This window comes from Saccoglossus kowalevskii, chromosome 3 (genome assembly GCF_978046115.1).
Source record: "Saccoglossus kowalevskii chromosome 3, keSacKowa6.1, whole genome shotgun sequence".
Classification (NCBI taxonomy): Eukaryota; Metazoa; Hemichordata; class Enteropneusta; family Harrimaniidae; genus Saccoglossus; species Saccoglossus kowalevskii.
The window spans coordinates 23531182-23558468 of record NC_140643.1 but is presented as its reverse complement, the minus strand read 5'-3'; the positions used below and the strand labels follow the sequence as shown (position 1 = coordinate 23558468).

At 34.7% G+C, this 27287-nt stretch overlaps 2 protein-coding genes across 4 annotated transcripts in view; one reads left to right on the top strand and one right to left on the bottom strand.

Moving 5' to 3' along the window:
- LOC100378909 (dynein axonemal heavy chain 12) overlaps positions 1-14214 on the bottom strand; it is a 31327-nt gene extending 17113 nt beyond the window's left edge. For 2 of the 3 annotated variants that reach the window (XM_085496925.1, XM_085496927.1), the window contains exons 1-26: positions 14173-14214; positions 13075-13377; positions 11859-11885; positions 11219-11408; positions 10515-10590; positions 9234-9476; positions 9004-9115; positions 8326-8671; positions 7619-7710; positions 7292-7470; positions 6878-7139; positions 6408-6614; positions 6166-6287; positions 5628-5880; positions 5268-5453; positions 4838-5038; positions 4335-4529; positions 4102-4223; positions 3420-3979; positions 3141-3270; positions 2696-2984; positions 2439-2585; positions 2040-2285; positions 1158-1387; positions 826-1009; positions 53-277 (exon numbers count right to left, since the gene is read on the bottom strand). In XM_085496925.1, the coding sequence (XP_085353051.1) occupies positions 53-277; positions 826-1009; positions 1158-1387; positions 2040-2285; positions 2439-2585; positions 2696-2984; positions 3141-3270; positions 3420-3979; positions 4102-4223; positions 4335-4529; positions 4838-5038; positions 5268-5453; positions 5628-5880; positions 6166-6287; positions 6408-6614; positions 6878-7139; positions 7292-7470; positions 7619-7710; positions 8326-8671; positions 9004-9115; positions 9234-9476; positions 10515-10590; positions 11219-11408; positions 11859-11885; positions 13075-13377 (5127 nt within the window). In that variant the 5' untranslated portion in view covers positions 14173-14214. The remainder of the gene's footprint in view (positions 1-52; positions 278-825; positions 1010-1157; positions 1388-2039; positions 2286-2438; positions 2586-2695; positions 2985-3140; positions 3271-3419; positions 3980-4101; positions 4224-4334; positions 4530-4837; positions 5039-5267; positions 5454-5627; positions 5881-6165; positions 6288-6407; positions 6615-6877; positions 7140-7291; positions 7471-7618; positions 7711-8325; positions 8672-9003; positions 9116-9233; positions 9477-10514; positions 10591-11218; positions 11409-11858; positions 11886-13074; positions 13378-14172) is intronic. The other variant, XM_085496926.1, reaches the window with a different exon arrangement.
- Positions 14215-14378: 164 nt separating this feature from the next.
- Positions 14379-24773, top strand: LOC100375473 (IQ motif and ubiquitin-like domain-containing protein). The gene is made up of 11 exons (XM_002734596.4): positions 14379-14514; positions 14988-15928; positions 16430-16732; positions 17327-17658; positions 18314-18524; positions 18822-18997; positions 19168-19338; positions 19547-19723; positions 19919-20167; positions 23735-23920; positions 24203-24773. The coding sequence occupies exons 2-11, from the start codon at positions 14998-15000 to the stop codon at positions 24371-24373; spliced, it is 2907 nt and encodes a 968-aa protein (XP_002734642.3). The 5' UTR covers positions 14379-14514; positions 14988-14997; the 3' UTR covers positions 24374-24773.
- The last annotated feature ends 2514 nt before the right edge of the window (positions 24774-27287 follow it).

Here is a 27287-nt window from a genome sequence, read left to right as displayed (position 1 = left end):
CGTACTAACATCTATCACATTATACAACAATGAAGAATAAAATTTAACTTACTGAAGCTTGTGCCAAATCCATTGCTTCAAAAATCAAACTCATTGAGTTGGACATCTGGATAATCTCACCACTCATCAGACATAGTTTCTTATTGTCATCTAATACTGTATTCATACTTTCAATCCATAGTGTATCAATGGGACCATCAAACACTACCCATTTACGGTCTGGGTTTTCAGCTGAAGCAAACTCACGAAATGTATTGGCTACAATACCATCAGTCCACTAAAAGATGCAGATAATTACAATTATTATTATAGGAAAGAAGATGTTTTAAAGACAACTGGTGGGACTGATGCAGTCAAATGGAATGGATATGTTTTGGTTTAGGGATGAGTGGTGCAGTGTCATAAGTTTTCAAAAACAGAACATAGAAAATCAGAGGATGCATTTTCAAATCCACCTTTGAAGCACAAGCTTCAATGCAATACATACTGGAGGGATTGTAGGGGATTGATAACATGCACTTAACGACGTATAGGAAAACCATGGATCAAGCTCATCAAATTTTACTGATTTACAATATTTACCGGAGATTGTTCCCGACTCATGTAACTCTTCATTGTGTACGGAAAGTTTACAAAAAAGAAAGCTACTATTTAGAAAGACTCAACAGTTCACATTATAACAATAACAGAATATAATAATTTGAATCAGAGCAGAGAGTGAGAGAATAGATTGATTTCTTCTTTCAGCTACAAGAGGAAATCTGAGGAAGAAAAACAAGTTCACTCTTCAGCTAAGACAAACTTATCACCATTACGAATACTTACTTCGTGGGAAACTGGATCAAACTGACCAAATAACTGTCCCATTGTTACGGCTTTGGGGTTTACAGTACGAAATATAACTTTCTCTTCATCGTTTAATCCTTTTTCGTTAAGTAGTGTTAGGACATCTGCTAGCACATGAAGTACCATAGTTTTGCCAGAAAATGGTTCACCAACCAACATAAATCTTGTACAAAAACAAACAGAATGAAAATTAGAGTTTCTGAAATCATATTGTTAAATTCTAAACATAAACAACTGTGTTGTATTAATGTAATGATGACACTTTCAATACGAAAAAATAAAAAGCAAAATGCAAAGACTGCTCAACTTACCCATGCCTGACAATCATCATTTCATACGTTTGAATCAACTTCTCGGTGAACATACTGACTGTTTGCAGATTTCGCTTCTTACATACTTCTTCCACAGCATCCAAAAATACAACATAGTCAGCTTCGGGTAAGGTCACACCCGGGAACAAGTCTGACACAATACCCTCAAATAATGGGATATCATGCGATAAGAACTTGGGACGATTTACATCAATGATGGACCGAAGTAACTGAAATGATGAGAAAATTACATTAGATGAGGAAAACTTAGTCAGTGTGCACGAGATGTATACTGGTTGAACGCTATTTGTATAAATTGTAAATTTTATAGCAACCTGACAAAATATAGAATTTTACATATGGTAGTCTAAGCCTAACATTTATTAGTACATTGAACTTTTTTTCAAATTTCAACATAGAAAAATTCAATATCAGACTTGTCTGTAATTGTACAAAATGATGATGAAATTTAGTTAAAATTTTACAAAATGTGAAAATATTTGAAACCATAATAAGCCATAGGTGCATACTGACATTCCATTATTGGTTCAGTACGCAGTCACTGATTGGTTAATCTCTGTATGTGTGGTAAATGCTGTAATGTTCTATTTTCCTTTTAAAAGTTAAACGGTAGTTGTGTTCCAGTTTTTGTTCGTGCTCAACTGAGGGTCAGTTCTACAAGTTTATGCATTTATCAGTTCGCTGAAGAATTTCGTTCGCAAATAAATGCAGTTTATCATATCAATTGATTCGTGATTGTTCAAGTTCAAGTTCCGCTGAAATCCTACTCAAGTTAGAATGTGGCCAACCAAACCCAATCACATGCACTAAATTTTGGACAGGAACAAATATCTGACACTCAAAGGGTTAAATAATACTCACAAGGATATCTTCATTTTCATCTGGGAATTTTAGTTTGAGATTACCAGCTGCAACGAGTACAGCTTTCACAGCTCTCATACCATAATCATAATGAAACTGAGATGACAACTGTTCTGAACATAGACGATATGTCATTACAATCTTTACTGCTAGATTACGAGCATCAATAAAACCATAAGAATACAGAGATATTTCACCAATCATGGCGTAGTCAGGCACCATCATAGCGACAGTTCGGAACAACACCTAGGATAAGAACAAATACAGTCATAAGTAATTTTTACAATTTAAATAGGGAATGACTTTCTTCTGAGATAAAGGTTATTCTCCAAGTCTGTTACCAAATTACATTATCTTCATCATATTACCGGTATATTTAAAATCATGAAGTTCACTTACTTTTAAATTGTCAGGCAGTTCTGAACGTCCAGCATAGCCGGGATTCATAGTGATAGCAACAAAGCATCCTGGTTTCAAATTCAACTCGGTTCCTTCAAACACAAAAGTATCATTTCCCTCCCCAACAGCTCTCTGGATGCACAAAATCTGATCAGAAAACAAAATTAATATTTAGTTACTACATTATTGATGACTAAAATACTATTAAAACATTCTGGTATTTCAGGTTGACGCCTTCAAATAAATAGGATATTTACCTGCTGTGCAACCACTGACAATACTTCCAACTCAATTCTATTGAATTCATCAAAACAAGCCCAGGCTCCAGCTGAGGCCAATCCCTTGAAGAATTTCCCCATAGCCAGGTAGTCCAAGCCATCAGAGCAGTTAAACACCACACACTGCACAGCCAGAGCTTTGGCTAAATCCTTGGTGGTCTCAGTCTTGCCAGTTCCGGCTGGACCTTCTGGCGCACCTCCAAGATTGAGATATAAAGCACCAACTAGTGTGCGGTAACAACGATCAGTAAGAGGTGTAATTACAAGTCTGAGAATAGGAAACAAATTTACATTTTACAAATGTCTGATGTGGAACAACTACACAATGTGGGAGTGTGAGGTTAAGTGGGTGAGGCTTGGGGGTTTAATGACAATAACATTAATTAATGAATAACATAATTAATGAATAATATAAGTGCCTTACCTTCCAGAATTTCCAAGGTATTCATATGCATATCTAACAGTGGCATTGGTTATTCTCACCATAGCTTGCTTATTCTCCCAATAGTAGCGAAGCTGAGCCAACCAGTTGAAGTCATTCTCTGAACTTACACCTGTCATATTTCAAAACAAAAATTTATTGAAAATGTTCAGTTTGTTAAAAACGACATTTAGCACTACCACAGAATGTCAATTCAAAGCAGAGCTTGATGATCGGTCACTGAGCTAAGATAAATAACAAATCTGTTAAGGTGAAGCTTACCTTTCTCAACCATTTCGAGAACAACATCTCTGGCATGCACATCAATTGTGACCAATGCTCCTAAAGTTGTACGTGTTTGTCTTGAGAGTTTACCACGAACAAGTTTTACAACATCACCGAGCTGTTCTTGCAGCTTATTCCAATACTCTTTTAGTCCCCCTTGGTTGTCACGTATTGCTTCATGAACTTCCAAGGTCCAATACATCTGGGAAACACACAACACCACCTGGCCAGGCCATTCCTGCACCCAATCTTCTCGGGCTTCAATAGCATAGGCTTCGTAAGCTGCTTCTACAACGTCCCTCACACTCATTAACATAACTTCTTCCACCTGCAAAAGCCACTTTTCAACAGCCCCACGTGCCTCAGATGTAGAAATGGTCTGACTGAACTTGACTCGCTCTCCCTCACTGCTGTACATCCCAAGAATATCAAAGGTTGGTGTGAAATCTAGTTTAGCAATACCTTCAAAACACTTTTTCAAGTGTGGCTGTACACGAAGTGGGTCTTTAGTCTCTGACAAGATCTCCAACATTTCATCATTGGACAAGAAAAAGAACCTATCATAAGCAGAAAAAAAGCGTCAGTCCCAGCTTTCATACAACCACAACAATAAAACATACAAAAATCCTACAGAAATATGGGATAAACTATGTAATCAAAATGAGATTAGTGAACAAACCTTGGGAAGAACAAACGTTTCTTCTCCAAGTAGGCATTCAGTCCTTTCATAATTCTATCCAGTAACCCATTACTGTCAATCAATTTTTCCAAAAGACCACTCAATGATGTGGCAGCCATCACCTGTCAAAAATAAAAACCGTTACAGCTGATATACAGTGGAACATGGTAATCCAGCAACAACTTTAATCAACTTACTGCAAGATTGGATTATTCAAATTTTCAAACGCTCACCTTGGGATCTTTACCAGTGTGCTTCATGACATCTTTCCAATTTCTGTCAACAGTCTGAAATAATCGTCCTTCCTCTGGCATCTGTTGCATGATGTCTTCAGAACTGAATATAGGCTCCAGATAAAGCCATTGAGCTTGGACTTTCAGCCACTCATCTATGGTCTCTTGAACATGAATTAACTTCTCTTCCCATTCCTGAAAGCATACTCAAAGTCAGTATACACGTTTTTAAACACACAATGTACCACCACTATCAAAAGTGAGCATACTACTGTTACCTACTGAATTGGTATGGTGGGAAATGTTTTATATGAATCTAAGTATGGTTTAAGTTGTTATGAGTAAACCTGGTTCAAGACCAATACACCTATTAAATTATAATTAGATCTTTGTATCCTCTAAAAATTCTACATTGAAGTAGCTAACATAGATTTCATTTACAAACCAAACAACATTAACATTAGCCTTTATAATGTAGCAAGGTAAATCCAATTAATTTATACCTTGATCTCTTTCTCAAATGGTTTTATAAACGGAGATCCTCTCATTGTCTGTGTCTTGACAATTTGATCATCTAGCGTTGTTTGGATATCATCAACCGAAGCCAGAATCTTCACACCTGTATCACGATACGCAGTCAGGTTGAACTCAATATCCTCCCATTCATCCACCATTTTCTGAGATGCTTTCTCCAGTGAATATTCCTAAAAACAGTGAAAAAAACATAAAAAGAACATGAAGTTCAATAGTTGAGTTGAGTTGAATACACAAAGTTTTAGGATGAATTAAAGCAATTATCATTTGGTCATCTACATTTTCAGCGAGAAAAAGTATAGTACAACTATGTGAGGTTACCAAGGCATGCAGCTACAGTTATAGTACATAACAGCAACCACAGTAACGTACACACAAGTATCTGAGATTCTGACATACCTTGCTGGCCCCAGCACTTATATTTTCAAATTCTTCCATGAAGGGATCCAAATTGTTCTTGAGTACCTTCCTCAAAGTGCTACCAGAATCAGGGGTCATATCGAAACCTGCAATGTCTGATATTTTATCCCAATGTCTTTGTCTCAGACCAGGGTTGCAGAGCGTTGAAATGACTGGTATGTAGTCCTGCAATTTAAAACAAAGTTCACAAATGAAATCATATATTTTATACATCTGACAGCAAAAACAATAGAACTCGGCCATCCGTACACCGCACACTGCAATGTGTTATGGACGTGTAGTGATGAAAATAGAAACTCATCACTGAATGCAAGCTACCAAAATATGTCCAATAGTTACCTTGAATTCTTTAATTTGCTCTTGAACTGTCTCACAAACTTTGATGGCAGCCATTCCAGGTTCATCATCTTTTTTCTCATCTTCTTCCCCTGGACGTCTGCGTTTGACAGGTGCATTTTTGGCCTTTTCGGCTTCTTCTTTCTTTTTCTGGCTAACAAATGACTTGGTGATTTTGTAGATCTCTCGCCAGAACTCATCAACTTCAGTTTCAATAGCTTCTGAATTTAATTCAAGGAACGCACCATCCATAGACCTGAAATCAGAGCATTACAAACTTAGCATCTCTCTAAATGTTCACAAATTGAGAGCCCTCTGACAAATAGTATTGTTGTCAACATCCTGAGAAACTATGTATTGGATTTGACAACAACCTCTAGAAAGCAAGTTTCTATTAATGTATACGACTTCACTCATTGTGCTGACTGTATCAAGGAGGCACTGAGTACAAGTACTGCATGGGAAAGCGAGAAACTATTCCAAACACTGAAGATAACTCTGCCAAATATGTTCTCAATGCAGGAAGTCTAATAACACTTACTTTTTCTCTGCTCTTTGCCATTTGACAACCAGTGTAAATAGTTTCTGATATGGTTCAATACCATGCGTAATTTCTTCAACTTCTGGATATATTGTTGGATCCCACTTGTAGAGAGCTTCTTCCTACAAAACCAACCGATAAAACTACTTTCAGCAACACAAGATCTGATAATTCTACCACAGTTTGTATTCAAGTACATACATGTACTTTCAAACATAAATAGATTGAACTGATGTAAGCACCTTGTGAATAAAACCAATGCTTTCTTGGCATTCAGTTAGACGCTTCTGTACAGCCCGCACATCGTTGACGTATTGCACCATCATGTCCATCTCGCCATACTCTGCAAACTCCTCCACACGTCTCTTCAATTTATCCAATTCCAACATCACTTTCTCCCTCTTCTCCAGCAATTCTCTTTCACCCTTCTTCTTAGCATCTTCTACTAACTGAAATCCAACATATATATCAGTAGATGTTAAACAAAATACAAATATGTACATACATGTACTGATAGGCAGGTAGTGAATAATGTGGCAAGAGAGCTTCAAGAGCTCAAAAAATGTATTAGGTATTTTTTCTATAATAATCTCTTTGTTAATTGTGGATCAAATGAACATCAAGGGGTTAATAATTATTCAAAGAAACTTTAATAAACGCTAAGATTTTTATTCATTTGAAATATTTCAAAATAGTTAACATGACGACTTACCTCATCATTTTCATCAAACACAGGTCGAATATTCTTAGGCCACGTGAGGACAACACAATTCAGGTCAATGTGTTCTTGTGGGAAAAAGTAATAATCCAGCAAAAAACTCAATATTTTCTGTTGTTCTTGGATTCTTTCATTCAGTCCCCTAATGCCATCGACTCTGGCTTTCTCAATGTAAGAAACCATGTCCACGAGTTCCTCAGAGTTTTCTGGATGTTTCAAGGCGCGAGCTTTGATGGTTTCAAACTCCTGGCAGATACTGAAAAGGGGAAAAATAAACTCTCTTCAGTTTATAGCAAGAATAATTCTATTCTAACCGTTAGACAATTGCTTTTTTTTGGGTTGCATACTTAAAATATTGATGGGCAATAACCAATTTTTATAAATAATCAATTAACAACTGCAACTTACGCTTTGTTTTCATCCATGTGGTCTGAAGAGAGCCTCTGTAATAATATGTTGGCATAACTACGTGACTTCTCAGCCAAGCCCCTTTTCAGGTCCTCGCAGTCCAGTCTCACCATATCAAAATGAGCAATAGAGTCAAGCCCAAGGATTTCTTTGGCACGGTCACGGAATTCTTCCACAAACTACAAGGATTAAAACAAGTGTACAAAATAAATCTTCAAATCTGGAAGTCTTCAAGTATTGAACTGATAAATTCGTAATGGATTATACAGCCATAGAGATAAATATTTTGATCTCTGACCAAACAAAGAGAAAGAATTAGTACTGTACCTCGCAATAGTCCCCAAAAGTATGCTCTTCTTCCAAAAACTTGTTCACTCTATCCATAGCTTCTCCATTGCACAAGAACTCATATTTATCCACTGGATGGGAAGGAAGTGAAAATTAACACGTGTTAAAAAGCATCAAAAAACAAAGTACAGAATGTACAATCACATCTGCGCATGCTAATTCTATAATATTATGGCGCAGTAATCTGTAGATATCAATATGTATGTGCCTGTGAGATTTACATCTTTATAACATGTGTGGATATAATAATATATTGATAACAATTTAAAACTGATTTAATTTTATAATATTTATTAACTATTTTTAATTAAATGTAACTAAGAATTTGGTGCGGTTTACTGATTACCATGTGCTGGTTCCCTTGGATAGGGAAATCAAATAAAAGTCACCTCACCTCAGGTGTTGTATTGAACTTGAAAACCTGCCACTCGGGAAGGCTCAATTGAGAATAACATACTCTTTTTTGTTAGTTATTCTATTCATCTTTAATTCAAATACAATACTCAACAGTGTGTAATAATTCTATCATTTTCTGATCTACTGATCCACCATATACCAATTATTGAATAAAGTCTGATTCTATTCTAATCTACGCTATTCTAACTGTCCATGATCTACCTCTGAGCATCAAATCAATATTCAAAAGTAGATATCTGACAGTGTAAAAAACAGATTCTCACACTTACTGTATGACTGTAAATGAGCTTGAGGTCCTTCAAAGTTGATCTTGCAGGCCTCAATGAGTTTAGTGTTGGCCCACGTAAGTACATGAGTCGCGGTACTAGCATCTATGGAAGACAACTCATTGGTACCCGAGAGCCAAGACTGTATTGTTGGGACTACCTGCATGGTTTTTGTAATCTGAGTTACAACGAACAACAGACATTCTTCTAAGTCTGAATAGTATGGATAGAACTCCATTTTATCGTTGTCAAATGTCAATTCCATCTTGAATATAGGCAGGTTCTGTCTATGTTCAAGATCAAAGAGCTCTACCCATGCTTCAACAGTACGTACAATCATGTCTTTAATCTGAAAGAAACAAAAAGGGAGAACACATGCAGTGGGGGTTAGTGTGTCGCCGGCATACTGGGGGAATAAAAGAGTAATGCATTGAGGCAGACAACTGACAATATTATACCACCATTCCATGCATATACACTGTAATCACAGTACCACTTTACTTGGAGGTATATGTATAGAAAGGCAGCAAAGAGTAATCAGAAGCTTACATTAAAAAAAAAGTGTGAATTTAAGTTAACCTCAGATTCTATCACACAGAATAAAAGGAGACAATGGGAATCAAAGATACGTCAATCAAAGAAAAAAACCATGGCTGGTTCACATTTTAGTTCAAGTTTTACCTGATTAGATATTAATGTCTGTACACAGTTGTAAAACGATTCCAGCTTCTCTCCTCGGAGTTCAGGAAGTTTCTTCCTGTCCATAAATATATTCAGTACTTCAGGCCACCAACTGAAAATAAGATAACAAAACTATTAATTTGTGCCTATGGTAGTATGACAACAAATCCACAAGATAATGAACTTGCTTGTTCAAAGATACAGAAAATAAGACCATTACAGACACTTACCTATGCATAAGTTTTTCTTCTGTTTTCTCTAGATCTAATACAACATTATTCTTCAAATGTTCAATTTCTATTGGCCCTTGGGCTCGTACTCCTGATAAATCGACAAGTGGCAGGATGCCAAGACTCGATTGACACATCTTCAAGACAGTTTGCATGGAGGAATGTGTTACATGTAAGGAGTTTTCAATTTCTGCTTTGTTTTCGATGAAGCTTTCTCTCCATGGACTTGAATAATCCAAACCACTGAAAGATGAGAACGAATTGCAACTCAACAAGAGAACAGATAATATAATATGATATGCCTACAAATGTAGCCCATTGACACAATCCATCCATTTTTTTTCTTTTTTCACACCTACACCTACACGTATATCCTATAGTGACATGAGGTATATGTAATATTTAAATAGAAAACAACAAATTCCAGTCAGTATATTAGCAAGGTTTTATGTTTAGTAAGAACATTGTTTCATAGGAACACAACCAAAACCACACCTCACACAAAAAAACATACAGGACAATCAAATATACTGGTGCAGTAGATATTAATCAATATTTTTAGTACATATTTAGTACAACATATACATGTTGTTAGTCAATATCTTTATTTTAAATCTGAAAATCTGCTAAAAAGGTAAGTATCATGTGTAATTTTACACATTTCAGGATGAGTCAAGTTAAAATGTTTGCATCATCACATTGAAGGTACATGTAGTTAGTTATTGCCTTGGACCTACATGTATATACCATTAGTATAGCAAAGCAGCTTTCTAATCACCATAACCAACTTAATGTGTGTGAGATGACAATAACTTGGGGTTGAAAATTCAGGGATAAAATCACATGCAGGAAGCAAATGCTGATAATCAAATTAATTGCATCTACCACCTCGGGAAGGTAATTATAGGTGACTGCCACAGGGGCTGAAACCATAGATTTCTGTATCTAGCTGTCAGTGTGTTAAAATTGCAAAACGGCAAACCACACAATGAAAAAATGAAATTCATCAAATTTAAACTCACCCAGAGAAAAATAACAAGATATTGGAAAAAAAGTAATGAGTATACAAATTAATTCAATACCAGAGAATAAATCATGCAAACTAAGTTTAGGCATAAAAAGTTACTTCTAATTCATCATTGTTAGGAAATAAGAGCATTAAATAGTGAAAACTGTAACTGTTATTTGATATATATTTGCGTTTGACAAATGAGCGTAGAATAATGACACCATCTCATGTATCATGTAACACAATATCGCACAATCGTACTGGTACTTTACCTTGGTTCTTCTGGTAGTGATCCAAAAGTATCATCTTCTAAACCTCTCACCTCAGGTTTCAATAAGACATGTTGAACTACAAAGCAGAAGCGACAATGTCGTTTTAACTGTACGAGTGTGTGTGAGGATAGCTTACAAAAACAAGAATGTTTACATAGAGACAAGGCAAGCTAATTAATAAAAAAAAATTGACAAAACTAATTTATGTGTTAGGATTTGTCACACACTTTACATCTATATGTAATTACTCATTCTACAATTAAATACTAATTAAAAAAACACAATTTGTTCAACTGGTAAGTTAAACATTGTTACTGTATATTAAAGAGATGATCTTGCATTGTCACAAGCTCAGAAAGCATAACTTTTTCATCTTGGGGAAATAGGGGTATTAGCTGAGAAAGAGTTAATTTGCTGAAATTTAATTTTGTACTTTCGCCAATATTATAAAAATGTACAAAGGGGTATACACAACATCATGCACAAACATCAAAATAAAAATAACTTCCCAGATAGGTAAAAAAAACAATAGAACACATGATTACAACAGAACTCACAGATTCGCTGAAAAATTCTTGAATTTAAAAGTTAATACATTGTATCAACAATACATGTATATCCAAATAATGAGTGAAAATTAATGGTTTTAACATTATATAATTTATTACCATACATATTATTTTTTATTCTGTTTTATAACTCACCCATGGATTTCCTCATGCTAATTTCATAATCCTCTCGTATCTCGTCAAACAGTTCCTCTATGTAATCTTTCACAGCTGCAGAATGTTTCAATTTGTCTGGCACCATAGTCATTATTGATTCAAACCAATGTTGTTCCATTTCCACCACTGGTCCACTTTCCACACATTGTTTCATGAACATGTAATTCATCTATGGTAGTAGATAAAATTAATCAACATGACTTGAGTATTGCATTTCAAATACCCAAATTAAAAATTTAATTTTTGGACTGATCATTATCAAATAGTTTTGTTTAATTTGAGATATTATATCCTTTACTATGCTCTATTCGTAGAACATATATTTTCAGAGGTGTGTCTATGCTCATTTTTTTTTTGGAGATACTTTTCAAATACAGCAATGTTATGATTTGAGGCTATGATGCAAGTTTAGTCATTTGCATATTGATGGAGCATCTCTGAGGCAATTTCCAGGCCTAGTAGTTGAATAATACTAGTAAACATCTCAGTTACAAGGGCTCCTCTTAGTTTACAAGCAAATACAGTGAAACAAAAGTGCACAAATAAACATAAAAATCATGAACAGTTATACATTACATGAACAACAACTTTAAAAACGAAAAGTGAAAATACTACTCACTCTGATTCGTCTGTCTTTGCTCATCATCTTTATTAATATTGTAGTTAATAGGTAGTCGGGTTAACAGTCACAGTGTTAGAAATTAAAGGTAAAATAAAAATAAAAATGATTTAGTGAGAACAAATAAATCACACATACGAAACAAAAATTGTATGTATTGTGAATGCAATACTAGCTATGAATTTATATAAATGTTAAGTTAAAACCCTGGTAAGTTACAAATATACTAATCTTGTGAACAAGCAACAATGGATTAGACCTTCAATTAAATTTTCTTTTTTTGCCACTTTGTATGCAAGAGTTTAGGCTCTGTTCATAATAGCTTGATGGCTGGGTTCATGTTAATTTGTGTACTTGAGAGTTACAGATATTTAGTCAGCATAAAAGAGCTGCAATACATTCTTTAGATGCTATATATTTTTTTTGAGCATAAGTGAATATTTAAAAACTTGAAAAAGTTGCATTACCAGTACATCTAAAATTGTCAAATAAAATATTTGTGAAAATTAATAATTCCACACTATAAAAATGTTTTGATATTAAAATTGTATTGTCGACAAGACTTATTTAGAAGTCTTTTCACTTATGTGCAACTTGGCCAAAAATCAGAAATAAAAGTTACAATGTTTGCATTTTACTGATCAAAACCTAGAGTTTTTTATAGTCTTCACTAAGAATGAATTTGGTAATGGTTGCTGTTCAAATTCTGCCTTAGGTGCACGCTACACACAATCAACCTACAAGTACACAATGTTTATGTTCAAACTTTGCTCAAACAAAGCAGTAGGGTGAATAAAAAATCAAAATGGAAGGATCTAATTGGAATACAGGAAAAAAACGAGTCTGGCATAGACTAAGATAAACCTTACGGGAAAAACAGCTTTACATCAAGTATTGATTTTGTAATACATGTATAGACCATTTTCAATCGTCAAACAGAAAATCTTGCATGTGATTTGGTGACTTTATGATGCTGATGCCCTAGGATGCTGAAAACTCAATTACCAACAAATCCACCGAACTGTCCGGTGATATTTAGCTATTGACAAGGAATTTGTGATACAGATATTTTGCGAAGCTTTAACATTTGTTACTGTACACAGCTACACATATTACTTGACACGTCAAAGGCTCCAAAAAAACTTCTAACCCAAAAAGTTTATAAAATATAATTTAAAGGCTGTTCAAAAGCAACAAGCAATGCATGAAAACTTACAGCTTTTGGGTACTCCGGGGCAGGAGGCTTCTTTGGTTGCCTCTGGTTATAATCAACAGTATCTTCATAACTTTTTGAAGCTTTTTCATTCATTATACCAGTGAGTAGCATTTGCATCTCGTTGGCTCGCCTGTAGGTCATTAATTTACTTGGGACGAAAACATTTGATGAGTTAGCAGAAGTGGACCCTGATGTGATCGGTGGCAAATGAATGCCATTTGTGGTTGGACTACTTCGTCCCAAACTGTCTCTTGTCAGTGGTCCATTCCGAGAACGGTTCAGTGGTGAGCTTGAAGACGCCATCTGAAAAAAGTTAATAAAATACTTGATTTCTTACTAGTAATTAAATAAAATGTAGCATTGTATATAAATGTACTGTATGTGTAAAATATTTTGGAATTAAAAACTTAATTTTTATCCTTACATAAATGTGTAAGTACTAAAAAATTACAAATGCAAAATTCAATCTGTTTCCCAAAAAACAGGATTGTATATGACAGGGTATGAGCAAAATGTACACAGTTAAACAAACTTATCATTTTAATTTAATAAATTATACATATTTCAATTGTATTTAAAACTTTTAACTGAGTACTATACACTCTTCTCTGAAAAATGATCGGTACATGCTACATGTCACTGAAGTTCACAGTCAGCTCAGTGACTCGATCGAATCCACAGTTAGTTCAGCTGTTCAACAGCCGAGGTACGTTAGCTCTCCGGCCAATATTGAAATTAAATTCTGAAGTGATATAAAAGAACAGAGCAAATGTTTTGCGCACCAACTAGTGACAAAATGGCAGCTCATTTTGAGACCGGAGCACAAAATGACAAGGAATAGTATAGTTTTCTTCCAAAGTACAGTACCGAGTGTTACTTCTCGAGCGAGCTTAAGTTACGACCAAAATGGCTGCCTTCATGATAGGTAAACAGCATAAACAACACATTTAGTTTGCTTACCTTCAGCTGCTCACTTTGTTTCAACTAATGACAGCTAAACTTTGGTACAATATATATATGTGCTACCAAACTTGTACGCACATAATCATTTTTTCTGTTATGTAAACTGTCTTTTAGAATTTTAAAGCTCACACTAACCTCCGTACACTTTGCGATTTGTTGTTATGGCGATCGGCGATTACTACCGAGAGTATCCGAAGATACAAATCGGCAGTACCTTTGGAGGGCGCTTGTTACTTCCATCGTTGCATGTATCGTGGTAAATGATTGGTCTATTATGGTCCCTGTTCAACGATCAACCAATGACAGTGGTTGTTATATACTAGGGTTGGTAAGCTCGCCTTAGAAACCTGACGTCACACAAACAGAACGGGCTCATAAACAGTGGTGTTTCCGTGGCTATGAACGAATGTGTGCCAAAACGTTAAAATCTGCCGGTTTGCGATTTTTGTGGATGACTTTATAAAATTAGTCTTCAAGGTAGGTGTAAATACAACATACTTCACCCTGTACAGTAACAAGATAGTGTTTTTAGACAGTAAATGTCAAATTTGTGTCAGCGATTGAGGCCAATGTTCTCTCAATCGTTCAGCGACGGGATTGATTGTTGTGCCATGTTGATTGGCGCTGTTGTTTCATGGCGAAGTGAACTGGGGACTCGACCATTATTCTAACCGACGACAAACACTATTTGGAACTCGATGCTGAAATAATGTAATATTTTTGGGTTCTGTCGTACAATGTCATTGCTGCTTTCTGCAAGGTTTTATTGGTTTGCTATCATTTATTTACAAAAAAAACATTCCCCCGAAACAGTTCTAACTAACCGAGCAAACCTTGAACTTTGCTGTAAGATATTGACTTTGTGTGAACTTTACTGGCAAATTGTCTTCAATTGTTTATTACCTCGTGTGATTTAGCGATTCCTTTACATTACGTTTCTATTTTGATAGAAAAGTAGTTATGGCGGACGAAGAAAAGCCCCTGGAAGAGGAGCCTACAGAACAAGAAGCTACGGTCCCTGGCGAAGAAATCGTCGAGGAGTCTGCTGAAACACCTGCAAACGCTGGAGTAAGTAAGGATGAACAAAATGACAATGAACAAGCTGAGGCACAACAGACAGAAGGTACAGAAGAGGAAAAACCAGCTGAGCCAGAAAATAATGACAGCGATGCTAAAAGGGAAACAGATGGAGAAAAAGAAAATATAGAGGAACAGACTGAAGAAAAAGAGAATGTAGAAGAGCAGAAAAATGAAACAGAGAAAATGGAAGAGCAGAAAGATGAAGCAGAGATAACAGGAGAGGAGAAAGAAGAAACTAAAGCTGAGGAAACAACTAATGAAGCTAAAGAGGATAATGCTGAAAAAGTCGGTGAAGATGAGACAGAAGAGGCAGCTGGAAAAGATGATGGTGGTGACGATGCTAAGAAAGAAGAAAATGAAAAAGATGTAGGAGAGAAAAAGGAAGAAAGTGAGGAAGCAACAACTGAGAAGCCTGTGGAAGAAAAAAATGAACAAGATACTGAGTCACAGAAGCCTGAAACAGCTGACGAAGGTGAGGAAGACAAAGAAGCAGGTAAAGATGGTGTGATTGAAACAAAAGAAGGGGGAACTGCTGAAAATGAGGTACAGCCTGCTGGTGAGAAGGAAGAAAAAGATGCACCCAAAGAACCAAAGGACGATGCTGGTGACAAACAAGCTGAAAAGTCTGTGCCTCCAATGGAAGTGGTTGTTGAACCAAAGGAAAGTAGCAATTTAGAGAAATTACCTGAAAATGAAAAGCCAACAACTGAAAATGTGGCTGCTGAAACTGAAGAAACTAACGAGAAACATGAAACTGACCCCCATGCAGCTTCGCCACCACCAAAAGAACTTGTTGATGCTACAGCTACAGGTAGGATACAATGCTGTCCCTTTCATACAATACATATCATTTCCTTCACTACAGTCCTCATAATTGAGTGCATGACCCTCTTCCTGAAGCAGGGCTTATTAAAATCACTTACTGGATTAGAATAAGAACATTGTACTACCAAAATTGGTAACTAGAAACAAGGTGTTTTAATTATATTGTATTAGCCTATCAGAATCAACTGCATTATGAACTGCTTGAACTTTTTTTTTAGGTCACCCAATTGTTCTCCTTAAAAACACATCACCTGTGCTAATTTACATTATCATAAAAATAGAGTATGTTAATCACCTTTATTGTATTCATTGATAGAGTAGGGAGCCCCTCTAATGATCGTTCTAAGAATTCAAATTTTAGTTCAAATTCCAAATCCAATTTTCCAATCTGTAGCCATATACAGTAAGTTACTGTAAATAAATATCTTCTGGGAGTCGGGTTGTTTGAGAATTAAATAAATAAATAAATATCTTCTTTTTATTTCAGTCAAATTTGTTCTGATGCCTAGTGGACAAGTTACAACCCTTGCCTGTGGTCTTGGACAACGTGTTGAACAGTTGAAAGAACACTTCTCTGTTGAGTTAAAAATGCCAGTTGATGTATTGGTATTGATGTATGATGGTAAATCTATGGGTAATGATACCACACTAGGTGAACTAGGAGTTGGCCCAAATGCCACTGTGCAGTTAGAAATCACATCAGCAGATCCACTCAATACCCCACTAAAACCATTGAGGCCAAAACCTGAGTATGTCATGCCAGATGTTATCACTGTCAGAGTCCAAAAAGGTCAGTAAAATAATACATATTATAATGGCTCCACTTTATGCATGAACATCCTGCAGTGTCTGATAGAATTATTTCTATGATTAATTTTAGTTATTTGTAGTTACTGTAGTAACAGGGAGTTATAATGTGGTCCATCCTGTCAGCTTCATGTCTATAAATAAGTAATGAGAAGACATGTTGATTTTTGATTTGCTGTGTCTTTGTCAAATTGTTAGAAATTGTGATACTGTGTGATTTTTGCACATAGATGGACAGAGTTGTACCATGTCACCATGTTTTTTTTCTAATAGTAAGATTTATGTTTTATAGAAGAAAATTTTTTTGAAAAGTATATGTACTCGTCTGAATTATTGCCCATGCTCGGCTAAGCACCCAACCCCTTCTTTTGGGATTGTAATAAAATGTGCATATTTTTTGTGACAATTTCCGCTTCTTTATTGTAAGTGTTTTTGAAATCAATGATGCAACTAATTTTGCAATTTTATTTTCATCAAAAGACATACTATTCCCCTCAATCTGTCACGTGGTGAATTAACAATTGTCATTTGCACGCTTTTTTGCTTACTTGTTTTCATTGTATGTTCATGTTGACAGATGATGGTAGCGTAGAAGACGTTGTAGTTGAGATAGAACGGGCTAGAAGACGAAAACCCTACCTTGGTGGCTATAGACATAGACTTACAGCTTTAGAGTACCACCATGCATCTGCACAAACAAGGCCTAAAATACGACCTGATAATGGGATAGAAAAATTTTGCCGAGACACACAGACTGTGAAAGAAAGCCAACAGCGACAACAGACAATGACAGATACATCAACACAGATGACCGGTATTGGAGTTTTTGTCACTAATATGTCTGATATCTTGGTGGTACCTGGGAAATACACAACTGCTGATGAACACCTTGCCATGATAGTTAAAAAAGTGAGTAGTATTTATTGAGTATTATTTGTTCTACAGTGCTAGAGAGTTCTAATGAAGCCTACGAAAAAAATAATAAATAAATACAAACTGAAATGTTGAATGCATTATTTTTGCTTTCAGCAAAAATTTATTTAACTCTTTTTACTAAATACAGTACATCGGGATAAATAGATTTAGTGTTGCTGAATTGAGCTTTTACTGAGCCTACAATATAATCAGTGCCTTCCCCAGAAATTTAAACCACTTGTTGTTAATTTGCAGAAATGTTAATACTGGGTAATTAATGTACATATCATGCAAAAGGAGAATTATTCACTGGGTTTTATTGTAGTGAATTTGATGTTTCTTTGATATTTGCTTGGTTTTAAATTTACTGTTTTTTTCTATTGTTAAATTTGAATATTCACTGGGTTTTTAATTTGCACATGTTAAATATCTGCTTAATAAAAAAAAAAACAGGGAATAATTAATTGTTTTACAAGTACTCATTGAAACACACTAACCACTCTGAAATATGGTGGTGTCAGGCCAGCATGGTACCTCACTGCTTGTATCCTGGGGAAACATTACATTTTAGAAGTTAATACAGTCAAACGTGTCATCACTACTGCTGTCAAACCAAACCAATTCATCCTTGGGTTAAATCTTCCTACAGATTATACTTCTACAATGCTACTTCAGGAGGTGGAAAGCCAAGCGAACTGTTGAAATTATGAGAAAGGATCTTGCAGAGAGGCTGCAGTGGGAACGTGAAGAGGAAATTCGCAAAATTAAAGAAAAAGAAGATAGAATCAAGAAGGAATTTGAGAGGAGGATGAATCCTAAGTCAAAAGAAGATTTTGATCTTTTATATCATGCATTAGAAAGTAAGTGTAACTTTGCAGTCTCTCATTTTTTTTTTGTACCTACGTTTGTAGTATTTTTTCGTCTATTGTGGGCTGTAAAAATGCTGCTACATGTACATATATGTGTAATATTGGCTTGCATGTACTACATTAATGTCCTGACAAAGCAGTTAATAGTTGAAAATAGTAATTTTCAAAAAGCTGCCAATGTAAATGAGCAACTATTAAAGACGAGTACAAATTATTATTGTCCTAAATCTAGACAATAAACTTTGTCAGTGTAAAGCTCATGAAAATATGCTGTCTGTTTGTATTTAGAATGGCGTCAAGAAGAATTGGAGGTAATCAACTCAACGATGACTGGTGCTCAAAGGAAAGCTGCCTTATGTCACTTATTAGATCAAGAAACTCAACTAATTGCTGCTATTGGTCGACATAAAATCCAGGCAGATACAGAAAATAAACAGAAGAGAATAGAGCGATTCTTAGACAAAGTATGTTTTCAACTACTAGTATCAGATCTTATATTACTCTAGGATTCACTGTACAATGAGTACAGGGATAACAGCAATTTAAAAGCATTTTCTAAGATGGTGCTCCATTATAAGAAATCTCTGTCAAATGTGGTATGTTTTTAAAAATGGCTACTTTTATTTGTCCACAGTGTGCGTCACCAAAGAAGTGGAAAGCCTATGATGGCAAGACGACTGAGATGGACACAGCATTCACGATCAGAGCCAGAGAGCTGAAAGATATTCATAGTAGTATTAATATGAAATATTTAACTCAGGATGAACGGCTAGATGTTTTATTGACACTTAAACATACAGTTAAGGTGAGAACATTACAGATTTCTTCATATTATTTCTCGACTATTGTCAGTCTCACAGATTGTTCTCTATACATGTATATTATTGACAGCTTACAGCTTTTATTGTAATATGTTGCAAATACGGTATATGCAGTAGTATTCAGCACAAATTTATGGTAGTCGTATTTCATTACCAAAGTGTCTTCATCCAATTTGTCTATTCTTCCTATAGGAACATGACTGTAAGCTAACACAAGAAATTATTGAGTTAATTGATAGAGAAGCAGATTTGCTAATGAGAGGTGTAAAAGAATCCAATTTGGAAGGGCTTCGTAAAAGAATCTCTACCTTGTTTCTGCAATACATTAAAACTCCAACATTCAATGCTGAAGCTGCTAGATTGCTCAAGGTAAATATGCTTATGTCTGTCGCCTTATCAAATGTTCTCATCGTGAGGATAATAATAGTAGTATCAAAGCGTTCTTACTCTCAAATTACCAGTAAATTCAAGTCTGACTATAATAGTCAATGATGTCATTGTAACTTGTGTTGAAGTTTGTATGCCAAAGTGATATTTGAATGATATTTGTGTTTGCTTTTACAGGTGCCACAAGATCCTGCCACCTTGCGTAAAAATATCTATTTCTGTTCAAGCTGTAACCAATACTTGCCGTCAACAGACTTCTCTTTGTCATCGAATGCCAGAGTTGTTGGTAAATGTAGACAGTGTACTAAATTAGATAATGATGGTCGAACCCGCCAGGATTATTCTCATTATCGATATTTGCTCAAGAATGTACGCAAGTCAGAAGAAAATTTTGGAGACGACTCCAGGATTGCTTTCCTCCTGCAGGTTTGTTGTTGCATAGTCTATATTGTTCTCTGTACATATTTGGGATTTGCGCATCTCAACTGTTTTCACCATTCTTTATTGTAGTACCGGTAAAGCAGGCAATTTATGTGTCTTAATGACTTTTTTAGCTTCGCTGTTGACTTTGTCGAGCGGAGCTTATCATATGAGTGATTGTCCGTCGTCGTCGTCCGTGTCAATGTTTTACTTTTTCGACTTCTTCTTGAAAACTACAAGCCTGAATGCTTTGATACTTGGTGTATATGTACCTTGGGTAGACCTTTCTTAGGTTTGTTCGTTTCATGTTGATATCTTCACTTCTCTAATTTTAGTGAATATTTTTGTCGTTTTTGGTAAAAAGTGATATTTTCGACTTCTTGTTAAAAACCGCAAGTCCAATTGCTTTGATATTACATATATATGTACTACATGTGTACCTCTCTCAGATTTGTTCACTTTGTAATAATATCTTTAATTCTCTAATTTTGGTGAATATTTTTGTCATTTTTGGTAAAAAGTGATATTTTCGACTTCTTGTTAAAAACCGCAAGTCCAATTGCTTTGATATTACATATATAGGTACTACATGTGGACCTCTCTCAGATTTATTCATTTTGTAATGATATCTTTAATTCTCTAATTTTGGTGAATATTTTTGTCATTTTTGGTAAAAAGTGGTATTTTCTTCTTGTTAAAAACCACAATCATTCATGGTGAAAAATGATATTTTTGAATTCTTGTTGAAAACAGCAAGTCCCATTGCATTGATACTATGCATATTGTTCATTTTTAGCTTCGCTGTCGACTTTGTCGAGCGGAGCTTATCATATGAGTGATTGTCCGTCGTCGTCCGTGTCAATGTTTTACTTTTTCGACTTCTTCTTGAAAACTACAAGCCTGAATGCTTTGATACTTGGTGTATATGTACCTTGGGTAGACCTCTCTCAGATTTGTTCATTTCATGATGATATCTTCAATTCTCTAATTTTGGTGAATATTTTTGTCATTTTTAGTAAAAAGTGATATTTTCGACTTCTTGTTGAAAACCGCAAGTGCAATTGCTTTGATATTACATATATAGGTACTACATGTGGACCTCTCTCAGATTTGTTCATTTTGTAATGATATCTTTAATTCTCTAATTTTGGTGAATATTTTTGTCATTTTTGGTAAAAAGTCATATTTTCGACTTCTTGTTGAAAACCGCAAGTCCAATTGCTTTGATATTACATATATAAGTACTACATGTGGACCTCTCTCAGATTTGTTCATTTTGTAATGATATCTTCAATTCTCTAATTTTGGTGAATATTTTTGTAATTTTTGGTAAAAAGTGATATTTTCGACTTCTTGTTGAAAACCACAAGTCCAATTGCTTTGATATTACATATATAGGTACTACATGTGGACCTCTCTCAGATTTGTTCATTTTGTAATGATATCTTTAATTCTCTAATTTTGGTGAATATTTTTGTAATTTTTGGTAAAAAGTGATATTTTCGACTTCTTGTTGAAAACCGCAAGTCCAATTGCTTTGATATTACATATATAGGTACTACATGTGGATCTCTCTCAGATTTGTTCATTTCATAATGATATCTTTAATTCTCTAATTTTGATGAATATTTTTGTAATTTTTGGTAAAAAGTGATATTTTCGACTTCTTGTTGAAAACCGCAAGTCCAATTGCTTTGATATTACATATATAGGTACTACATGTGGACCTCTCTCAGATTTGTTCATTTCATAATGATATCTTTAATTCTCTAATTTTGATGAATATTTTTGTAATTTTTGGTAAAAAGTGATATTTTCGACTTCTTGTTGAAAACCGCAAGTCCAATTGCTTTGATATATTATACATATAGGTACTACATGTGGACCTCTCTCAGATTTGTTCATTTTCTAATGATATCTTCTGTTCTTTAATTGCCATGTGCATTGCTAACAGCGGAGCTATCTCAGCCGACAGGCTGCTTGTCTAATGATATCTTCTGTTCTTATAATTGAAATGTGCATTGCTAACAGCGGAGCTATCTCAGCCGAGAGGCTGCTTGTTGACATATGTGATAATTCTGTCTACGCATTATTTAAATTGTACATATTTTTTATGTTTTAACAAATGAGAATAATAACAATCATTTATTAGGATATTAATATATTCAACCTAAAATGGAGCATTTTTAAGTAAAATGTTTCTGTGACAAAGATTTGTTTTATACACCTTAGGATTTGTTTTCTTGTGTGTATATATTAGTATCTCAAAAAAGGATTATTTAGATTAGAATTACATTAAGCAGGGAAAAATTTGTATTATGCATTACATAGTTTCTTTGTGTTTTTTAGCTTCGCTGTCGACTTTGTCGAGCGGAGCTTATCATATGAGTGATTGTCCGTCGTCGTCCATGTCAATGTTTTACTTTTTCGACTTCTTCTTGAAAACTACAAGCCTGAATGCTTTGATACTTGGTGTATATGTACCTTGGGTAGACCTCTCTCAGATTTGTTCATTTCATGATGATATGTTCAATTCTCTAATTTTGGTGAATATTTTTGTCATTTTTGGTAAAAAGTGATATTTTCGACTTCTTGTTGAAAACCGCAAGCCCAATTGCTTTGATATTACATATATAGGTACTACATGTGGACCTCTCTCTGATTTGTTCATTTTGTAATGATATCTTTAATTCTCCAATTTTGGTGAATATTTTTGTCATTTTTGGTAAAAAGTGATATTTTCGACTTCTTGTTAAAAACGACAAGTCCAATTGCTTTAATATTATTACATATATAGGTACTACATGTGAACCTCTCTCAGTTTTGTTCATTTTGTAATGATATCTTTAATTCTCCAATTTTGGTGAATATTTTTGTCATTTTTGGTAAAAAGTGATATTTTCGACTTCTTGTTAAAAACGACAAGTCCAATTGCTTTAATATTATTACATATATAGGTACTACATGTGAACCTCTCTCAGTTTTGTTCATTTTGTAATGATATCTTTAATTCTCCAATTTTGGTGAATATTTTTGTCATTTTTGGTAAAAAGTGATATTTTCGACTTCTTGTTAAAAACGACAAGTCCAATTGCTTTAATATTATTACATATATAGGTACTACATGTGAACCTCTCTCAGTTTTGTTCATTTTGTAATGATATCTTTAATTCTCTAATTTTGGTGAATATTTTTGTCATTTTTGGTAAAAAGTGATATTTTCTTCTTGTTAAAAACCACAATCATTTATGGTGAAAAATGATATTTTTGAATTTTTGTTGAAAACAGCAAGTCCCATTGCATTGATACTATGCATATTGTTCATTTTCTAATGATATCTTCTGTTCTATAATTGAAATGTGCATTACAAACAGCGGAGCTATCTTAGCCGAGAGGCTGCTTGTTTAGCTTTAGCTGGTAATGTTTCGGAGTTAAATGTATAAGTCTTCATACGAAAAATGATGATTATATCACACACTGTATTAGCATACTGTCTTCATATACAGTTCATATCCTGCATTGAAATAATTGATTTCAGACTCAATACCATCTTTGTTTTGTTTTTCTCTACAGGAGGTTGATTTGCGTTATTTGGTTGAGAACATCTGGGGCTCTCAGAGTGCTCTCAGTGCATGGGATGATTTGTATGATCTTGTACTGGTCCGATGGGACAGAGGCGAGGAATGGTCGCCATGGAATTGTATACTGTTAACTAAAGACGAAGCTGCTGCACATGTCAAATTGGAGGAAGTAGAAGAGGTAAATGTAACAACTCATAATTCTAGCTGTCTACTATGAATATGTTTTGAATATCATAATCCTTTGTTCTGTGCCAAATATTCCCATGCGTCGTAAGCACATTGAACAGGGGTACAGCCACAGGGTAGATTCTTGGTAATTATAAATGTCAGCATCAGCCATGGCTAATCCACTGCAGGATGAAGGCCTCAGTACAGCTCTTACAGTACCCTGTCTCACATGCAGTTTGTGTATTGATCATCTTGATTATTAACCAATTCATTTATTTTTAATTTTTTACAGTCTTATGGACGTGTGTTTTGTCACAAAATCCGCTCAAAACACACACTGGCGAGGAATTACTTCTCACGTCTTCCTGGTATGGCTGAACATATGAGGAAAAAAGCTGGGCAACCCAAAGCTGGGAATTCTCTTGGCAGTCGAGCTGTAACATTACAGTCATTAAGAGCATAAATAATGGCTTGTTGATGTTATTATGACTACATCATGCATGTTCAAGAAACCCATAGTTGTGTCCTAAGCTATATATTAAATAATTATCAAGAAACCTACAAATTTAGTTACTGTTACATTTACATGACTGGTACAGAGCTCAGCTAATCGTGTACCGGTAAACATGCTTTGAATCAATTAACATAATTAATAATTATAATGTAAATATTTGAACAAATTTTTCATTTTCTCAATTTCAAACCTTGAACTGTGTACATTGTGTATTTGGAAGTTGCTGACATTTTATATTGAAATGAATTATTTTTTAAATTCTTGTGGAAAAAAAAGTTTTTATTGTTAAAATGACAATAAATATTCATGTATTGTACATACATATAATAAATAATACTTTTGATTTTGATAGTGTGTTCTGAAATTCTTGATGGTACAAGGTATTCCAGTGGTACAGTGTAAGCCCAGTCTTATTTCACATCTGTTTCAACAACAAAAAATACATTGCCGCACTGAAATACTAGTATTTAATGTACAAGAAAAAAATATGGTGAATAAGGAAGTCTTATCATTGCGAAAGTCTAGAAAATGTGTAATAGCTGCTAAGAGAAAGTGATTGCAGTAGTGGTGAGGCTATGGTTACCAACTGTCCGTTGCTGCCCTGCACATCAAACTATGTATATTTGCTGTATTTAAAGTACGGTACATCTTTCCTAGAGTGCACCTAAACCATAAAATGCATGAATTGTGTGATATAATATTAAAATATGACTTATTTTGGCCATAAACACACTGATATATATATGTTAATGTATGTGCTTCTAATAGTGCAAATAAATTTGGTAAGTTACATCACGCATCAAAACGGTATTAATGCTGTGAGTTGTGTTCATCATCCACCCTGATAGGAATAGGTTATTGCATCCATAATGATTGACGTGTTAGTCAATAAAATTGGATACATAGGTGCTCTGGAATAAACCATGAACGTGATTAATTTTTGACTGAAAGCCATGAATATGAAAAATATAATTTTTGCATAATTATCTAATTTTAAGCTTTGTCAGGGATATTTCTCTTATATATCTTGTGAACCTGTCATTCGATTTCAATGAAACTTGTTGCATAGGTGCTTTGAGATAAATAACAAACCACTTATGCATTTTTACCTTGCCCCAATCATCAAAGTATATTGGGGGGGGGGGGTGTTGTTGATAATTGTTAATGTGTACATGATAACTTGAGTATTTCTAATCCAAAAATTATCAAACTTCATTCATCAGTATACAATTTTTCCAGAGTGAAAATATGCACAAATTGTGAAAGTAGTAGTCCAAATTGGATAACAAATGTAGTCTGTTTCTACTTGACTGATCACATTGTTGATATGCATATATCATATTTTAGTACAAATATAAATTCCTAGCCTCAGAAAAAAAAGCTAATTCTTGCCCAACTGATATATTGAGAATAATATCAACTGCCTCATTGTATTCGTTGAGTGATGACTATATTTTTGAGAAAAGTAAAAAGCGCCCTCTAGGGATAACTATCATGTTACAAACTTGATGCTTTTTATGTAAATCAACTTCAGTCTTGAAGTATACATAGTTAGTTACCGATATCTAATTGATGGAGTGGAGAGAGAAGTCTACAGTATTATCACTATTGTTGCCTCCTGAGAATCTACATTTTAACACCAACAGTGTTTTACTGAGCCATCAGTCAGCTCATAATCAGAGATGTATTCTCGGGGGGGGGGGGGGGGCATCGGGGCATTTTCACCGCATGGCAACCATCACGGTGAAAACAAAGGCCGAAAACTCTCAGAAAACAGTACTTTAGGATGGTTGTTGAAACTCCCCTGAACAGTGTAACAAGATTACCCCTGCATGTGTAACGCATATAAATTTGATTGTTCGGGATTACTTCAAAGTTGAGTTCTTGTTGTTTTCTCGAATTTTCACCAGCTCTTTGCTTGGCGTTCCGCGTTCCACATCAGCTCGCGCAGAGCCCGTAGAAATACGTGGTACAGTGGTGCGCGTCTTAGCAACGTGGAACGTCTTGTGACGTAGCTCCGCCCCCGAGGATATGACATACAAGTATTATACATTATATTTTTTCCGTCAATTGTTTTTACTGTATTATAACCTTGTTGGTTCCGTTTCACAAGAATGAGTTATTTTGGTTACTGACTCTCCAGTCCCTTTACAGAAAGGTATCTATACCTATTTTCTGTCTTCATAAATGTATTCGGATTAAATCAAATCAGTTGTACTTCTGTATTAATGTTATTCTAAGTAATTGAGATATATTAGTACAAACAAAAATGCCTTGCCTCAGAAAAAAATGGTGCTGCATTATGACATTAACAGAATTGTAAAAAACATTTAAGATAAAAGAAATCCCAATCCAAATTAGATGAATGATTTCAGTGTTGATAAAGAGACCGATAATCATCAGGAAAAAATACAGATTTGGTATTAAAGAAAGAATATTCTTCAGTAAGATTGCTTAGACACAGAAAATGATTAATTATAGACAAATTAGGCAGCAATGTTTTTGTAAGATAATTGCATCTATCGAGAAATGGACTGCTCTCCCATTGCTGTTTCAATTCTAAAACTCGTTTGTATTCAAAATCAATTATGGCAGTGCACATTCATATTAAAACAATCTATGATACATGAAATATTATTATGTAGTATGTAACAAAGGGCAATGTTATTAGAGTTTAACTATGTTTACGTTGTCGGTATCACCGGAGATGTACGTTGAGATATGTGAGCGGAAAACGTCTGTCCTCGTTTTTATTGTCAATGTCAACTCCATTGTAAAACTTTTTTCTTGTAGTTTAGACATTTTTTGACCAATTGTTTTCAAACTTGGATATTAGAATCTTGGCCAAGTTCAATTTTGATAT

What these genes read in the sequence shown, in the direction of transcription:
- LOC100375473 (XM_002734596.4), top strand. Translation starts at nt 14,998, where the DNA reads ATGGCGGACGAAGAAAAGCCCCTGGAAGAGGAGCCTACAGAACAAGAA. An exon ending in CACTTAAACATACAGTTAAG is followed by an intron (nt 19,339 to 19,546) that starts GTGAGAACATTA and finishes TTCTTCCTATAG; the next exon opens with GAACATGACTGTAAGCTAAC. An exon ending in AAGCTGCTAGATTGCTCAAG is followed by an intron (nt 19,724 to 19,918) that starts GTAAATATGCTT and finishes TTGCTTTTACAG; the next exon opens with GTGCCACAAGATCCTGCCAC.